This window comes from Agrilus planipennis, unplaced genomic scaffold (genome assembly GCF_000699045.2).
Source record: "Agrilus planipennis isolate EAB-ADULT unplaced genomic scaffold, Apla_2.0 scaffold118, whole genome shotgun sequence".
Classification (NCBI taxonomy): domain Eukaryota; kingdom Metazoa; phylum Arthropoda; class Insecta; order Coleoptera; family Buprestidae; genus Agrilus; species Agrilus planipennis.
Window position 1 is genome coordinate 411036 of NW_020438955.1, and position 16828 is coordinate 427863.

The window sequence follows — 16828 nt, forward strand, 5'->3', positions numbered from 1 at the left end:
ACTATTTATTATTTATAAATTAAACAATTATTAATTATTCTTCAATAAGATTGTAGTTCAGAAGTGCAGTTCGGGTAAAGTTTGGTATTGCCCTAAAATACGCAGATCAAAATTTATTGGATATAGGTGGGAAATGCCCAGTTTGGACAAATCCAACAATCTCCAATAGGGACCCAATTGGAGTTGGGAAATTCCCAAAATAAATTCTACTCGGGATAGTCGGTAGGCCATTTAAGTTTTGTTAATAGCATTGCAATATTTGAAGACAACTTCAGGGATAACATTAAAATTTTTGTAGTTCCAGTGTTTTTCGATTTGACTTTTAAGTTAGCGAACTGTTGACCTGCAGGATAAGAGCGGATTCGACTATACCCACGTTTATGCCGCCCTATTGTTTTTACGATTTCCGAAAATGGTTCGTGCCGGACGTACATAGGTCGCATAACGGAGAATCAAGCAGGCGGCGCGGCGTTCTATTGTCTCTCAGCAGTTTCCAATTGTATAGGCGGATTTATTGGCCATTGCTCGAGGTGTTAACCAGTAAACGGGGTCCCACAGCTAACTCGATGTAGAAATACGAGCCACAAACGGACCCGTGGCTACTTGATCAATTAATTAATTATTCAGCGATTGCTGAGGAAGGGAACGATGGTCAGACAAGTAAATACCGGGTGTTCGGAATTTACAACAGAATCAATATGTCGGAATTTAAACTGCGCAAAAATTACTGATAAAGTCATGTTGTGTAACAATATTCTTCTTTCGAAGCTGTACGTTGCACATTAGTACGAACGTAAGTCTGTTCTAAAAAAAGTTTGGGGTGTTTCATTCTAACCAGCTAGTAATGCTGGCGGGGGGGGGCAGTCCCTCCGGACTACGCCGGAAGGTGGGGCGGAAGACCCTTCTTAGCCTTCTTTCAGGAATCGTGGGAATCGGTGGGTGGTGGTTTGGGTTTGGGACGAAATGAAGAAGAGAATGAAAGATTATCTGTGGAATTATGGAATATTACTGGCAAGGGAAGAAAAAGTAGGGAAAGAGCAAATATAACGATAGGAGACGAAAAATTAGAAGAAGTGGCTGATTTTAGATATCTAGGAAGTCAGATAAGTCAGGATGGAAGGAGTAGTAGGGTTATAAAGCAGAGGATAGCGCAGGGTCGTGTCGCCTTTAACAAAAAGAAGTCACTTCTATGCTCGCGAACGGTTAATTTAGAAATTCGAAAAAGATTGCTAAAGGCACGGCGTTGTACGGGTGCGAAACATGGACAGTGGGAGCGGCGGAAAAGAAAAGGTTAGAAGCCTTCGAAATGTGGTGTTATAGGCGGATGATGAGGATATCGTGGGTAGAAAAGGTTAGAAATGAAGAGGTATTGGAAAGAATAGGAGAACAGAGGACTCTATGGAAGTCAATAAAAAATAGGCGAGATAGGTTGGTAGGACACCTTCTCAGGCATAAAGGTCTAGTCAGAGACATATTAGAGGCAGAAACAGGAGTTAGGAGGGGTAGAGGTAGACCTAGATTAGATTACTGTTAGCAAATAGTTAAGGATGTGGGCTGTTCTAGTTTTAGGGAAATTGATGATGACTGACCCAGTATTTACATATGTGATCTAAGGAAACCACAGAAAAACTTGGACCTCCTCCCGAATACTAAACAATGGTCTAAATCTCTAGGTCATGTCGTACTGGACTTTTATATTACCCACTCCCCAGTAACATCGCCTTACAGACCCGATAACAACTCCTTCCAGCCTCTCACAGCACTCAATTTATTCTTTTGGCTTACCAAAAAAAAACATTATTTGTATTATTAACACAAACCTAGTTGACCTGTACGCAAGTTCAAGGCTCTTTCTGATTTTCAGAAAACAAATTAGGTTGTTAGTATGACTTTCTAATAATTTAAGGAGCTTTAAACATTTTGAACGATTTTGTTAGTGTTTCAAAATAAGTATAAACCTATTTCGTTCTGAATTTTTACCGAGCTTACTATTGCTTAGCATTAGGAAGGACATCGGTTCGATTTCGGGTCCGTCTGGCCCTGGTTCAAGTTTTTCTGTGACTTCCTTGGATCACTTAAGTAAATGCTGGGACAGTAATATTTCATGTCTTCATTTGGTCTGTCTCATCTTCCTCACTCCAACCACCATCCACACATTCCCTATGTTTCTAGAGGGAGGCTGAGAGGTCCTTCTGCCTTACCCTCCAGAGGGACTGCCCGTCCAGCATTAGTAGCTGGTGGGTTGGAACACCCAAAAGTTTTTTTTTTGAATGTCTGTCGTATTTTCTTACACCCCTTATCAAAGTCATCATCCAAATAATCAATCCTTATCTCAAATCTGATAAATTTGGTGAAAAATTGGAACATGTTTGTATACTTTTCTGCTTTTCAAATTACTGTCTATACGTATCAAACATTTTAACGGTTATTAATTGTTTCAGTTCCTCCTGACATAATAAATGATGAAACGAGTGGGGACATCTCGGTGTTGGAAGGAGAAAATACGACGTTATCTTGCAGAGCGACCGGAAAGCCTCGTCCTAGAATAAGCTGGAGCAGAGAAGATGGTCGACGAATACTCATAAGAAAAGGACCCAAAGATTTCATTGAAGGTAAAACACTCGGTAGAATATATACCTATGTTTACATTAAAAAAAACTGAAAAATTTGCGTAAAATACCGTAAAAGCGATCGATTTAACGTTTTAGAGGATACGACTTCGTAATATTTTATCCGACTTAAAAAATATTAGGGAATAAAAACGGCAAAAAATGAGTTATTGTCTTGTAATCAAACTGTAGGTATCTATCTCTTCTAATAGCACAGTATTATGGGATTATTTGATCATTTTGACGTATTCGAAATGGATGTTTTCGATTGCGATAAAGTGAGCAGATTTAGGTAAATGTCTATATTCGGTGTTCACTTTGAGTACCATATTTTAACCTTACAATTTTGGCTATATTCGGTGTTCACTTTGACTAGTATATTCTAACCTTAAAATTTTGGCGTTTACAGTATTATTTGAGTAAAAGTTTTCCGTAAATTGCATGTATCGATCATTCAAATCTGGACAGGTTCAATTAGCAGTTTCAGGCTGCGTGCATGGAAGCTCGAAAATGCATACTAAAGGGTACAAAACAACACAAATACTCTATTTTGGGCAGAGTTCATGGAATTTTATGTAATATAGTGCAAATCCTCTCTCCTCTTTATCACGAAAAACCCCTCTTCATCCCAATTTTGATCCACTCAAAAGAATAAAAAATCTCTGTGGTCAAATTGTTCTTTTTTACTATTTAATACTCCATAACGTAATTAAATTAATTGCTTGACCAAATAGTTAATCTAACTCTGACTCCCCACAAAAAGCATTAATAAATCTGCTGATCTGCAAGTGATCTGATACAAACGCCGATAGGTGTCATCTATCAGGTCTTAGAGTAAATGATTTTATAGCAACTCAGTGTTGACAAATCTCCTCGAAATATACAGATTATGCAGAAAACAGATAATTTAGAAATATTCTCAATATAAATTGTCTAGATTTCACAAACCACTTTGACGTATGGAGTGACTAAATGTATTTACAGGCACATACGATTTAAATTAGGGTGACATTTGAATAAGGGTCGGTGGCAGCTGGTAAATATGTTATTATGATTAACGTCTTAATTAAATTAACAGAAGTTAATATTAAGGTGATTAATAGCTAGTAGTACTAATGGTAATTTAGGCAGTAAATCTACGGGATTTGGAAATTATTACGATGATACTACCTAGAGATTCAGAGACACACAAAGCTCCGTGTTAATTAACACGTTTCATAGCCACCCCTTCTACGCCACTCATTCACTCAGGTACCATTCGGTGGATGAATTGCACGCATCTGGTGCTGACACAAACAAACGTCAAGGAAGGCCGAGAGCGCGGAATAACATTATCAAAATCAGTCGTCATTGTCACAACCAAAACCGTAATTATAATATTGTATTAACAAAAATCATCCATTGTTAAGTCAGCCCAATTAATAGTTTCATTATGCATATCCAAGTAAATGAAAAACAAGCTGCAGGGGTGGTCAAGTATGCTGACTTTTAATTTTTTAGAGTGATAGAAGTAAATATTAGAAAGGGACTCAGGCACGGATGCACACTGTCACCGCTACTTTTTAATCTATACATCGAAGACGTGATCAACATCATTAAAGACAGTACAACTGTAGGGATAGATATACAGGGGCGAAAAGATTAGTATGCTTAGATTTGTACATGATATTAGAAGTAATAGCATCTAGCTAGGAGGAGTTAGAGATGGCTTTAAATAAAATGGAAGCAATATTGGCAAAACAGTATTGTATGAGAAATAAAAATACTGGTACGCAGAGGAAGAAAAAGTAGGGAAAGAGCGAATATTAGATGAAGTGGCTGATTTTAGGTATCTAGGAAGTTGGTTAGTCAGGACGGTAATAGTAGGGATATAAAGCAGAGGATAGCGCAGGGTCGAGTCGCATTTAATAAAAAGGTGTTACTTCTATGCTCGCAAACGGTTAATTTAGAAATTTGAAAAAGGTTGTTGAAGGTGTATGTTTGGAGCGCGAAGCTGTACAGGTGTGAAACATGGACGGTGGGGGCTGCGGAAAAGAAAAGGTTAGAAGCGTTCGAAATGTGGTATTACAGGTGAATTATGAGGATACCGTGAATAGAGAAGGTTAGAAATGAAGAGTTATTAGAAAGAATAGGAGAACAAAAGACTCTATGGAAGTCAATAAAAAATAGGCGAGATAGGTTGGTAGGACACCTTCTCAGGCATAAATGTCTAGTCAGAGACATATTAGAGGCAGAAGCAGGAGTTAGGAGGGGTAGAGGTAGACCTAGATTAGATTACTGTTCGCAAATAGTTAGGGATATGGGTTGTTCTCGTTTTAGGGAAATGCGAAGATTAGCTGAGGATAGGAAAGGGTGGAGATGCGTGTCCAAACAGTCATAGGACTAGCGGCGACCTTTTGATGATGATGTGAGTTTGTTTGTTGTACGTCGTTATTTAATTACTGGAAATTCCTGAAGGAACTATGACATATTGCTTAACAGGAACGCTTGCTTGAATTGTGGCCTTCGAGATTTCAATCCCGAATTAATTTGCCTTACACTGTATCGGGCCGATTTTTGCTATAAATGAATTGGGAAATCATAGAGTGAAATATTTAGAGATTTTAAGCGCCGACGCACGAGAAACGTTAAAGAAATTCCGAGTTGACATTAAATTCCCATATAAATTCGTAATTTATGCAAAATGCGATTTACTACGGTCCAGACCATTATTCTACGTACAAACTTGAACTGACTTGTGAAAAATAACCTTTCGGTTTCCGTTTCGCCAACAAGGCTGCCAACTGATTAGTATACAAAATAACTGCTAAAATTGAATTAAATTCAAAAATTCATCCAGGGGGATCTTCCCTCAATGTCATTCGCTTTCTTTGTTATGACGTGATCGATTAAATTCATTAACAAAATGAAAGTTCTTGGTCACAGTAATATGTTGAATGAGTCAGAGTTTGATCGTATCAGTTCTATCTTCAATTATCGTATTTAAAATATTACAAGGTGTTCTTTACTGAGTTGAGGTAAGAGGTAAAGGGTCGTGATATTTTTAGGTTTCTGGTGCTACAGAAATCAATAAAGTCGCATGCAGTTCTTCATGAATAATGAGGTTAAACGACCTCTTAAGGCTAAGCTCCGAAAGAATGTGAAAGCGGCGCGGGGGTGAAGGTGGTGGTGGTGGTGGCGACGGCGACAGAATTGAACGTAGAAATGAGCGAATGAATGCAAGTAACGTTTTATTGTATCGTAATATAAGATTTATCCAAATATAACGTGTACTTTCAAACAGATGAGCCATCTTTTATTCAAGAAGCGCTGTAAAAGTACGAATTTCATGAAAAATTCAGTACGATTTTTCATCCCTTGCCACCTACCTTTTAACCGTAAAAGTGGTATGAAATTTAATTCTATTGCACATCTACCACCTTTACTCCGTATGTTCGCCGTTGTATCAGCGAAATATTGTATAAAAAATACACTCCGTTCGCTTCCAAGATACATCAAACCAAAACAAACATGGACGCCTAATCACAAAGTAGTAACCACGTGGACGCGCAGTCTTTATAGGGAGATTCCAACGCAGTGGTTCATGCTTGCGCCTACCGAAATATTACAGGGTAGTATTCAGCCTTTAAGTGGATCTTGATGCCTTTTTTTTAATTATGTATAAATATTTCAAGTGATTTAATCTTCATCTCAATCGATATCTTGTATTAAATCAGAATTAATATTTCATAATTCAATAATCCTAAAATGTAGCATCGTGCTACAGATGGCGTTTACTGCGCCATTTGTAGTATTTTCTATTACCTACAGTGTTGTTTTTAACCTTTCTAATGATTCTTTTTGGACAGAAATAGTTAAAGGTCAGTAAAAGGTATTTAATAATATTCTAAATGAATATTTGTCATTGTAAGAGATCGCCATTTAGATTTTCATGTAAAATAAAAAATTAATAATGAAGTAAATTCTAACGTACAAAAATAAATATGTACATAATATACAGGTAATTAATGTATCGCAAATATAATGTACATTATTTCAAATTTTTGTATCCATGTGGTATTTTATTTTCAGTCTTTAGTTTTAAATACGGTCCTGTTTAATGATTCGGTTTTCGTCAATCACAAGTACTATTCGTGATTGGGTTTATATTGAGTCTATCTTGAAAGTGAAGGGATTGTTTGACATGCGCAGACCAGACGGGGTTTACTACCACAATTTTATTTAACTTTATTGCAGCCTACCCTGGCGTACCCCTGGCCTTGGCCCTAAAGTTTTAAAAAATTTACTCGATTTGACAAGAAAAAGTATTGACCAAACTCATACAATAAAGTATTTCCCACTCAGTTTCCCAACCTCGCGGATTTAATTTTTACGAAACCCACCCTACATCGATCGAATGTCTTTTCAATTAATTAATAATTAAATGATATTAAAAATTCGCAATGTGCAAACAGACTGAAAATCTTCAAATTGTTTTTTTTTTGTTTTTGTTTTTTAATATTAAATTAGATTTATCTCCTAAACGAAAAAATGTAATGAGACTTTTTTTTAATTAAATTAAGGCAATATTTATTCAAAGATGCAACCTCGATATTCGTATTCGGCGGGTTAAAACTCATAGAAGATTTTTCTGATATTCTATTTAAATAAGATCTGTCACAGAAACTCTATCGGCGCATACACTGTGTCTGGGTGGACTCTGAGGTAGATATAAAGAGCTATTTAGAGATATTAGGAGAAGAAGCAGGAGTAAAAGGAGGCAGAGGACCTAGATTCAATTGCTGTCCACCAGTAGTTAAGGGTATAGAAGATATTTCTTACAACCTTGCAAATTCGTTGATGGTTACAAGTTTTACACTAATTTTAGCAAACTGCCTACACGTTTTCATAGATGTAATTATGGTTTAGTCATCACTTTATAAATTATTCTACATATTTCCTAAACCAGCTTGTCATTTTCTAAATCTCCTGGCAATTATATAAAATCCATGAATTATATACTTATTTCTGATAACAGCAACAATAAAATTTTAGATGCCTACGTTTAACAGTTTCCTATAGAAACTGCTGCGATAAACAAACAGAACACATAAAATGGAGGTACCAAACTTTAGTATAGGTTAGCTAACATCTGAAAAACAAAATAAAGAGCACTTGGCGCCATCTAACGCTGGGAAAGCTTTACAATTAACCGCTGAATGAATGAGAGATACCTTTGTGTAGTTTCAGGATAACTATTTCTGACTCTAAGTTACCTTTAATAGAGACTTATTCATAATAATTGAACTATCGATATAGTACATAGGATAATAGAATCTATAGAAGTTAAAGTTAGTAAAATTGATCACCATTGCAATCCTTCCTCCCTATCCTTTACAGAACAAAGGATGAAGACGTATTCCATTTTCCAAAGGTAAATGTAGTTACCATTGTATTTTTCACAAAATGCTACATCCCAAGTTGATTAGTTGTAAAATTAACCATTTAAAATCACCCGCAGGCAGGATACTCAATTGAGATCATTTTTGACAGGTGATATGGTCAATAACAAAATTTAATTTAGTTATAAACAATTGTAGCCTACCTTCTTCAGCAACATGATTTTGTAGATCGGCCGGATGTAGGACCTGTAACAAAGAATTAATTAGAAGTTAATTTAGGTTTTCTCGACTATAGTCTGATGAAATTGGATTTCCGAATTCTAACTATGTTTTAATGATTAAATCCCCATGACGGATCATCCTGAAGGTGTTCTTTTGGATAGGAGGCGAAATGTTGAAAGATTTTAGGCGTCACCATGATCCGATCTCAACCAGTTAAGGTTAGAATCCAGAAATCCAGTTTCTTCGATTATTCTCTTTTGTGTAATATGACAATAGTTTATAAGGTTAGATTTCTTCTTATTTTTTCAGCCTTAATTGCTGCATGTCTTAGGGTGATTGACGTCATGAAAGATTCAACATGGCGGTTTGAAGTAGATCTATTGCAATCAGGAAAATATAGATAAAAAGCAATAACTTAACTCGAAGCAAATCGTATAGTTTCTACTTCTATCTCCAATCTTCCTACAATTTAACAAATGAAAATTCTTCACAACTAGTTAGAATGAATAAATTGATCGATCGGGAACACGTGTACGTGAACGGCTTATCGATTCGCCGACTAGCCGTGGGCGCCTTTTTTCATGTGCGCCGTATTTGTAAATGTGTGTGTCGTACCTGCGTTCTGGGAAAGCAGTTAAACAGTTCAACGAAAAAATAAACTATCCGGATGTTTCTAGAGGTTCCAGAAAGTAAACAAAAGAGTATTTAAAGGAAGAGACGATCGCCGAGAGGAAAAGAAATAAATTGACCGTTGCAGAAGTGAATCGAGAAATAAATAGCGCAGTGAAAAGCGATATATCAACAATAGTGTAAATAAATAGAATAATTCATAACCTAAGTTTAGTAATAATTTAATAGTGTTTTTAAGTTCTTTAATAATTAGTGTAAATAAATAGTTTTTGTTGTTGTCAGTCTTAGAAGTTAATTTTGTTAAACCCACGAACATTACAATATNTTTTTACTTTAACCTCGAGGAGAGGGAAAATTGGTCTTAATCTCAAAGTCGTAGTCTTGATTTTGCGAAAGAAAATGCAAACAATGAAAAGCCTACCTTTATACTAGGATTTATGAGTTAAACTGTTTCAAGTAACTTTAATATATTTTTTCCTGGAACAAAACTTTTTTAGTATTTGAAGCTTTCAGTTTGTTTTAGGTACTACATTTTAACACTAGATATAAAAAAAAGATATTTTACCTCTGTTTAGAAAAAGGGACTACAAGGATGCCCTCGGAGTAAGCTGTTTTTGTTCCTATGTCTGGATAACACATGGTTGAAATAAAGAGACCAACGAATTTTTTTCGATATTATTACTTCTTCCAAGTACCTTGTTTGCTAAAAGGTCAGTTTATGCGTTGAAGGAAGGGTCAATTTATGCACTGGAGGAAGTGTAAGTTTTTAAATTTTCATAAGTCTCACAACTATCGCACTATTTTCTTCAAATGTCATGACAAGCTCGCATGTATCTCAGAAAATTCCCGCATTTAAGACAATTATTATGGCGGTAAATAGGAGAGTTTGTGCTTAGGAGGATTATTAAAAAAACTTAAGTATCAGATTAAACAAGCAAGACCAAAATTTAACAACTAAGATCAAAAATAAAACCGAATCTTTATCAGCAAGACCAAAACCAAGACTACGACTAAGACTAGAAGTATATGAACAAGACCAATACCGAATAAGCAAGACCAAGATCAATACCAAGTCTGAGACAGTCTTGGCCTTAATCTTGTTTTGCTCACAACTAACCTGATCAAAAAGACTGTAATGTTCGTGGGTTTAACAAAATTAACTTCTAAGACTGATAACGACAAAAACTATTTATTTACACGAATTATTAAAGAACTTAAAAACACTATTAAATTATTACTAAACTTAGGTTATGAATTATTCTATTTATTTACGCTACTGTTGATATATCACTATTCACTGCGCTATTATTTCACTGCTATCACTGTCAATTTATTTCTGGATTCACTTCGGCAACGGTCAATTTATTTCTTTTCTTCTCGGCGATCGTCTCTTTCTTTAAATACTCTTTTGTTTACTTTCGGGAACCTTCTGGAAACGTCCGGATAGTTTATTTTCTCTTTGAACTGTTTAACTACTTTCCCAGAACGCAGGTACGACACACACATTTACAAATACGGCGCACATTAAGAAAGGCGCCCACGGCTAGTCGGCGAATCGATAAGCCGTTCACGCACACGTGTGCCCGATCGCACACAAACACGCTCGTGCTCGCTACAATATTGTGCATTTGTAATACTTAATTTACCATGATTCTTGTTCTTATATTTCCTATTTCAATCGTTTCGTTGTTTGACCCATATAGAATTCATTAGGTATAGGTACGTCGTGTATAATTGTACTACTATTGCACAATTAATTAACAAGAAGAGTTGTGCTGTTTTTGTGCCTATATGATGAAAATAACGATTTTCTAAACTTGGGAAGTGTTTCCTAGGATTTTCTTAATGTGAACGCCATTAGAAGGTATTTTTGTGAAGTTCGAATTACTTAATTATACTGCAGTCGTTGCTGCACCTACGAGCATCTACTGCAAAATCGTAAAATGGGCAATTTTAAAACTGCACTACCTTCAACTGGGTTACCAGGATCGATCTTCATCGTCTGTTGTGCAGAAAATACGTAAATGTCGGGTTACTAAAGATACCTACGAGGTGCCATCTTTCACAGAGGTGGGACGAGGGAGAATTATAAATGGGCCCGAACAACGTCCTAAAAAGTGTCTGGAATCCTAACTAATATTATAAATACGAATGTGAGTTTATTTGTTTGACTGCTACGGGTAGCCTCGGGTAAAACCTATCATGAACTTTTGTACATACATTTTCAGGGGTACAGAAAAGGGCATAGGGTCCCATTTATCCAGAAAAAAGGCTGTCCTCGAGGGATGGAGTAATTAGTTTTATGTGCTCGTCGATGACCTTTGACACGTAATTAGGACATTAATAAAAGCGAAGCCGCAGGTATACTTCATTTACTTTCTCTAGCGATGTGCCCTTTCCAATGCCTTGGATGCGCGCTGGCAAAATCGTAAGTAGGGAGAAAAAAGCACATTATACGCTCGACTCTTGTTCATTAAACATACTTTTTCATACAGTACCTGCCAAAAGTTTTGTTCAATTATGAATAGTAGTGCGAGTCGAAAACAAGCGTTAAAGCCTTTAATATGTCTTCAAATATAAATAAACATCTCGTTGATATTTTTAGTAGTAAATGGTACCAATAACAGCACATTTGAGCAATGCAATTGTAGGGGATAAAATGGTCAATTTTTCCGTGCAGTACTGTACGGATTATACGCTCCTCACCGGTTAAGAGTTTGGCCGAGAGTTGTCTCCTTCCTTTTCTGGCCTTGTGCTGTTCTTTTCTACTTTGTGCTTGTCAAACTGAAGGTCACATCGCTACAGAAACTAAGCGAAGTATAAAATAAATCATAAAATTTTGTACATACATTCTCAGGGGTTCAGAAAAGGACATCGGATCCAGAATAAAGAATGTCCTCGAGGGATGGAGTAATTAGTTTTATGTGGTCGACGATGATGTTTGACAAGTACTTAGGACATCAATGAGAGCTAAGTCACGGGAAAAATTATCATATATTTTTGTACATATATTGTCAGGGGTCCTGAAAAGAACACAGGGTCCCTTTTATCCAGAAAAAAGGCTGTCCTCGAGGGACAGAAAAAGTAGTTTTATGTGTTCGTCGATGATCTTTGACATGTATTTAGGTCTTCAACGCGAGCCAAGCCACGGGTAAAACCCAGTCTCCTATAATGACCCAGTTTACTATGTGTTTGGGTCATTTGCAAGTCAACTGTCAAACACCCGTTTAGAATAAGTGAAAATTTATTTTTAACGAAGCGGGCCGTCGTTATCGAATAAAAAAAAATAAATAAAAATTAAACGGAATTATAAATTGAATTCACCCAAAAAATTTCTAACAAAGGAGCGATTACACAGAAAAGCCTTTCCAAGTAATTTTTATTAGAATAATTTTATTTGAAAACAACTGAATGCAGGAGGGCTGAGCCGTTACTATGCACATCCATCAGTTGAGTTCTTTTGTTATTTTTTCATTTCCATTTAAGTTACCCGTGGGGTAGCATTTTTAACGTACTAAGGAAGAAAGAAATAATAAGGCAAGCAAACGAAAAAAAGGAGCTGTCGTGCTTGAGACGCTTCAGACGCCTGTATTCGTTATTCGAGCAACATAAGTATTTTTAAGTATAATAATAATAATAATAATTGTTACCGGAGAACATTCTCTCGTCTTAAAGAATAATAATCTTTCAAGTGCTTCAGTCAGTCAGTCCGTTGGTAGTTGATAAAACTGCTGCCGTTTCGCTTTGACGGGAATCAAGAACAAAATAAAAAGATTAAAGAATAAAGAAAGGGGAGGCCAAAGACGATCTCCGTAACGCAAATAAAAACAACAAAAGCAACAACATCCTTTTCGTTCCTATTCTAAGTCTTACATGTTCAACTGGAATGAAAAACTGACGGAGGGAACGGGGATCATCAGAGAGTGGGAGGAGGGAAAAGAGTAAGACGAGATCCTTCAAGTTTTGCCGCGTTTGAGAGACGATAGAAGAAACACAAAGGAAATAATAAAAGTCCTAATCGACCGTGGAGTAGGAGCAGCGTTGAATGTGAAAGAGAGATAATAGCGGACGGGACAAAGGGGGGGGGGGGAAACAGTTAAAGATGTGAACCCATTAAAGGAATGAAAACGACCATTATGAACACAACCAAGTTGTTCCGACTGCTCAATGCTCACTCCTTTTTGACATACACATCCTCAGTTAAAGCACGTCTTTTAAAGTTAGTCCAGAAATTGAAACGTTCTAAACTATTCGAATAAAATAATTCGATGTGGTCTGTATTTTGTCGAAACTGCCAGACGCGGATCGCGATTTCGATCTTTTTGGATCTCATCAGACCAACCTTTACCTGCTGTCTTAACAGCGCGTTTTAGAAAATACCACAAATGGCGCGGTAAACGCCATCTGTAGCACGATGCTACATTTTAGGATTACGTATGCTCCAACAAGGTCCATGTGTGTGGATATCAACTTGCTGAAAACGAATCCCGGCGTAGCCAACCTCAACGTGATAGGCACGTTAGCTTAATCGAATAAAATAGTTCGAAGTATTCTGTCGAAACTGCCAGACGCGGATTTTTTTCTAAAACGCACTGTTAAGACAGCAGGTAATAGTTGGTCTGTGTTCTGTCGGAGCTGCCTCCGACGCGCTGATGAGATCCAAAAAGATCGAAATCGCGATCCACGTCTGGCATTTCAGCCGGGATTCGTTTTTAGCAAGTAGATATCCACACGAGTGGATCTTGTTGGAGCATACGTAATCCTAAAATGTAGCACCGTGCTACAGATGGCGTTTACTGCGCCATTTGTAGTATTTTCTAAGTTCTAAACTATTGTTTCCGATTCGGTTCACTAAAATCATGTCATCGGTTTCTAGAGGTAAACAAAATTGGATTTGACCTTGCTCATGCCAACATCCACGATTAAGTGCAACACCAAAGCTACCTTAATAAAAAAAGTTAGATGATGAAGTTGATCTCTCTTCTATAGACTACATTTCATGGATTGCTCGTTCTAGAAGGGAAATGTTGATCGTTTCATAACATTTTGGAGGGCTGTTTGTGTGTTAATTTGCATAAGGCTAAAATCTAAAACGAATCTGAGTGCCACACAAGCCTGATGGACTTGAAACCTTGACTAAACGGAATCAAATCGAGATACTTCTAAAATGGATGATGAATGGGAGTGAGAAATTGATTACACATACTATAATATTGTGAGAAAGGAATCATGGTCAATGTGTGATGAAGTGACGTAGGTTTAGCGCTGTGTATGATGAGACTGGAAAAACTCATCTACTATGAGCAACTTCCACCAAACACGAAATTCAGACCTGTACTGTCAACAATTGGTCCTCTTGATGCTAGAGATTGCCCAGAATAGAGAGAATTGACCATGGATAAGGAACTGTATTCCGTCGGGACAATATCAGACCGCCTACGTTTATAGTCACCCACTAAAAACTTTGCGAACTTGGTTGCAAAGTTTCAATGCGTCCAACTTGCAATTTGGAGTTGTCTCTGATGTTTTCCTGAATCGGGTTTAAAGGTCATCGTCGATTGGAGTTGATTCTCAACATTTCGCTAGCATGAGGGGCGAGCTTCATTTGTGGTGTTTCCATCTCCGTAGTCCACATTCAGCATCTCCAATATCCACATCTAGCATCGGAGGTGGAAGGACATCCAAAGCAGCTCGCTTCTTATGCTAGCAAGACGTTAGGAAGCAACTCCAAACGACGACGGCCTGCATCACTTCATCTACTGACCGTGAAAACCTTTATCAATCGTTTTTATTTTTGAAAAATTTTTTGGTTCATCATAAGGTCGTCAGTCCTAAGATTGGTTAGACACGCACCTCCAGTCTTTTCTTTAAGTTAACTTCGCATTTCCCTAAAACATCCCACATCCTTAACTATTTGGGAACAGCCTGTACTCCTCTTGACTCCTGTTTCTGCCTTTAATATGCCTCAGAAGGTGTTCTACCAACCTATCTTGGGAATTTCTTATTGACTTCGACAAAGTCCTTTATTCTACTATTCATTCAAATACCTCTTCATTTCTAACCTTCTCTATCCACGGTATCCTCATCATTTGTCTGTGACACCACATTTCGAACGCTACTAACCTTTTCTTTTCCGTCAAGCCCAGCGTCTATGTTTCGCACCCGTATAGCGCCGCGTTCCAAACATATATAAATTAACCGTTCGCAAGCATAGAAGTGACTTTTTAGTTATTAGGAATTATTTAAAACAAGATTGTGCAAATGGCTTGTTGGAGTTTTTGACAATAAGGATCAGGAAAGAGGCATCATAAATGTATATTAAAAATGGCGACCAATTGTAGAACAAACCTAAATCGAACAATCTTATGTTAAATCAAACCTTAAACTAACTAAGGATTTTTTTAAAAGATGACCCATTTTAAAATAGTCGCTCTAATATTTCCTCGTGCAAAGCTAATGTAAGCTTCAGTAGCTTCGGAAATTGAATAGGAAACATGGAAAGTAGCTACCATGACAAAATTTACTTATGTATCATGTTTGCGAATTTCTGCTTGATATTCGCTTAATTGTGTTTCGGTTCAACTGCAGTAATCTTCTGGTTTATTTATGGAAATTTCCGGTTTCACAAAGATCTTGGAACGGATTTAATCAAGCAGGCATCCATGCAGCTGGTCACTCAGATGTGGTCTTGGTAACTATCCAGACCATTTAACGTATAACTTATGGCGCAAAGTTTGTTCAGTTCTCTTCGTTTGTTGCCCCACATACAGCTCAACGTTCACACATCAATAAATATCGGGAGGATTTCGGAATTTAGAAAGAGCGTGAGAGAGACACAGAGGGAAGGAACATCGTGACCTAGGGCGCGTCTAGAGAACAAGAATTCGTTTATTTTATTTATCATTATAATAAGAAGAAGCCACTTTCATGCTCGCGAACGGTTAATTTAGGAATTCGAAAAAGATTGTTAAACGTGTATGTTTGGAGCACGGATTTGTATGGATGCGAAACATGGACAGTAGGCGCGGCGGAAAAGAAAAGGTTAGAAGCCTTCGAAATGTGGTGTTATAGGCGGATGATGAACCATTAGGGGAAGATCAATTTGGGTTCAGAAGAAATAGAGAAACGTGGGAGGCCATTCTAGCTTTACGGGTAACAATAGAGAAAACGATAGGAAAAAGAAAGAGTGCGTACATAGGATTTGTAGATTTAGAGAAAGCCTTTGACAATGTTAAATGCGACAAGATGTTAAATATACTTAAAAATGTAGGGATGAGTTACAAAGATAGAAGAGTAATACTTAGTTTGTATAAAGAGCAACAGGCAGTTATAGAGCTGGGACTGCAACGTAGAGAAGTAAATATTAGGAGGGGAGTCAGACAGGGATGCAGACTGTCGCCGATACTTTTTAATCTATACATCGAAGACGCGATCAACAACATTAAAGACAGTACAACTGTAGGGATAGATGTGCAAGGGCAAAAGATTAGCATGCTTAGATTTGTAGATGATATAGCAGTATTAGCAGACTGACAGACAGATCAGTACTGTATGAAAATAAATGAAAGTAAAACTAAAATACTGGTATGCAAGGGAAGAAAAAGTAGGGAAAAAGCGAATATAAAGATAAGAGACGAAAAATTAGAAGAAGTGGTTGATTTTAGATATCTAGGAAGTCAGATAAGTCAGGATGGAAGGAGTAGTTGAGATATAAAGCAGAGGATAGCGCAGGGTCGTGTCGCCTTTAATAAAAAGAAGTCACTTCTATGCTCGCGAACCGTTAATTTAGAAATTCAAAAACGGTTGTTAAAGGAGTATGTTTGGAGCACGGCGTTGTAAGGGTGCGAAACATGGACAGTAGGCACGGCGGAAAAGAAAAGGTTAGAAGCGTTCGAAATGTGGTGTTATAGGCGGATGATGAGGATATCGTGGGTAGAAAAGGTTAGAAATGAAGAGGTATTGGAAAGAATAGGAGAACAGAGGACT

At 37.1% G+C, this 16828-nt stretch overlaps 1 protein-coding gene across 1 annotated transcript in view; it reads left to right on the plus strand.

The window, feature by feature from the left end:
• LOC108738921 (neurotrimin-like) overlaps positions 1-16828 on the plus strand; it is a 207336-nt gene that overhangs the window by 183186 nt on the left and 7322 nt on the right. The window contains exon 5 of the mRNA XM_025974972.1: positions 2442-2612. Within this exon, the coding sequence (XP_025830757.1) occupies positions 2442-2612 (171 nt within the window). The remainder of the gene's footprint in view (positions 1-2441; positions 2613-16828) is intronic.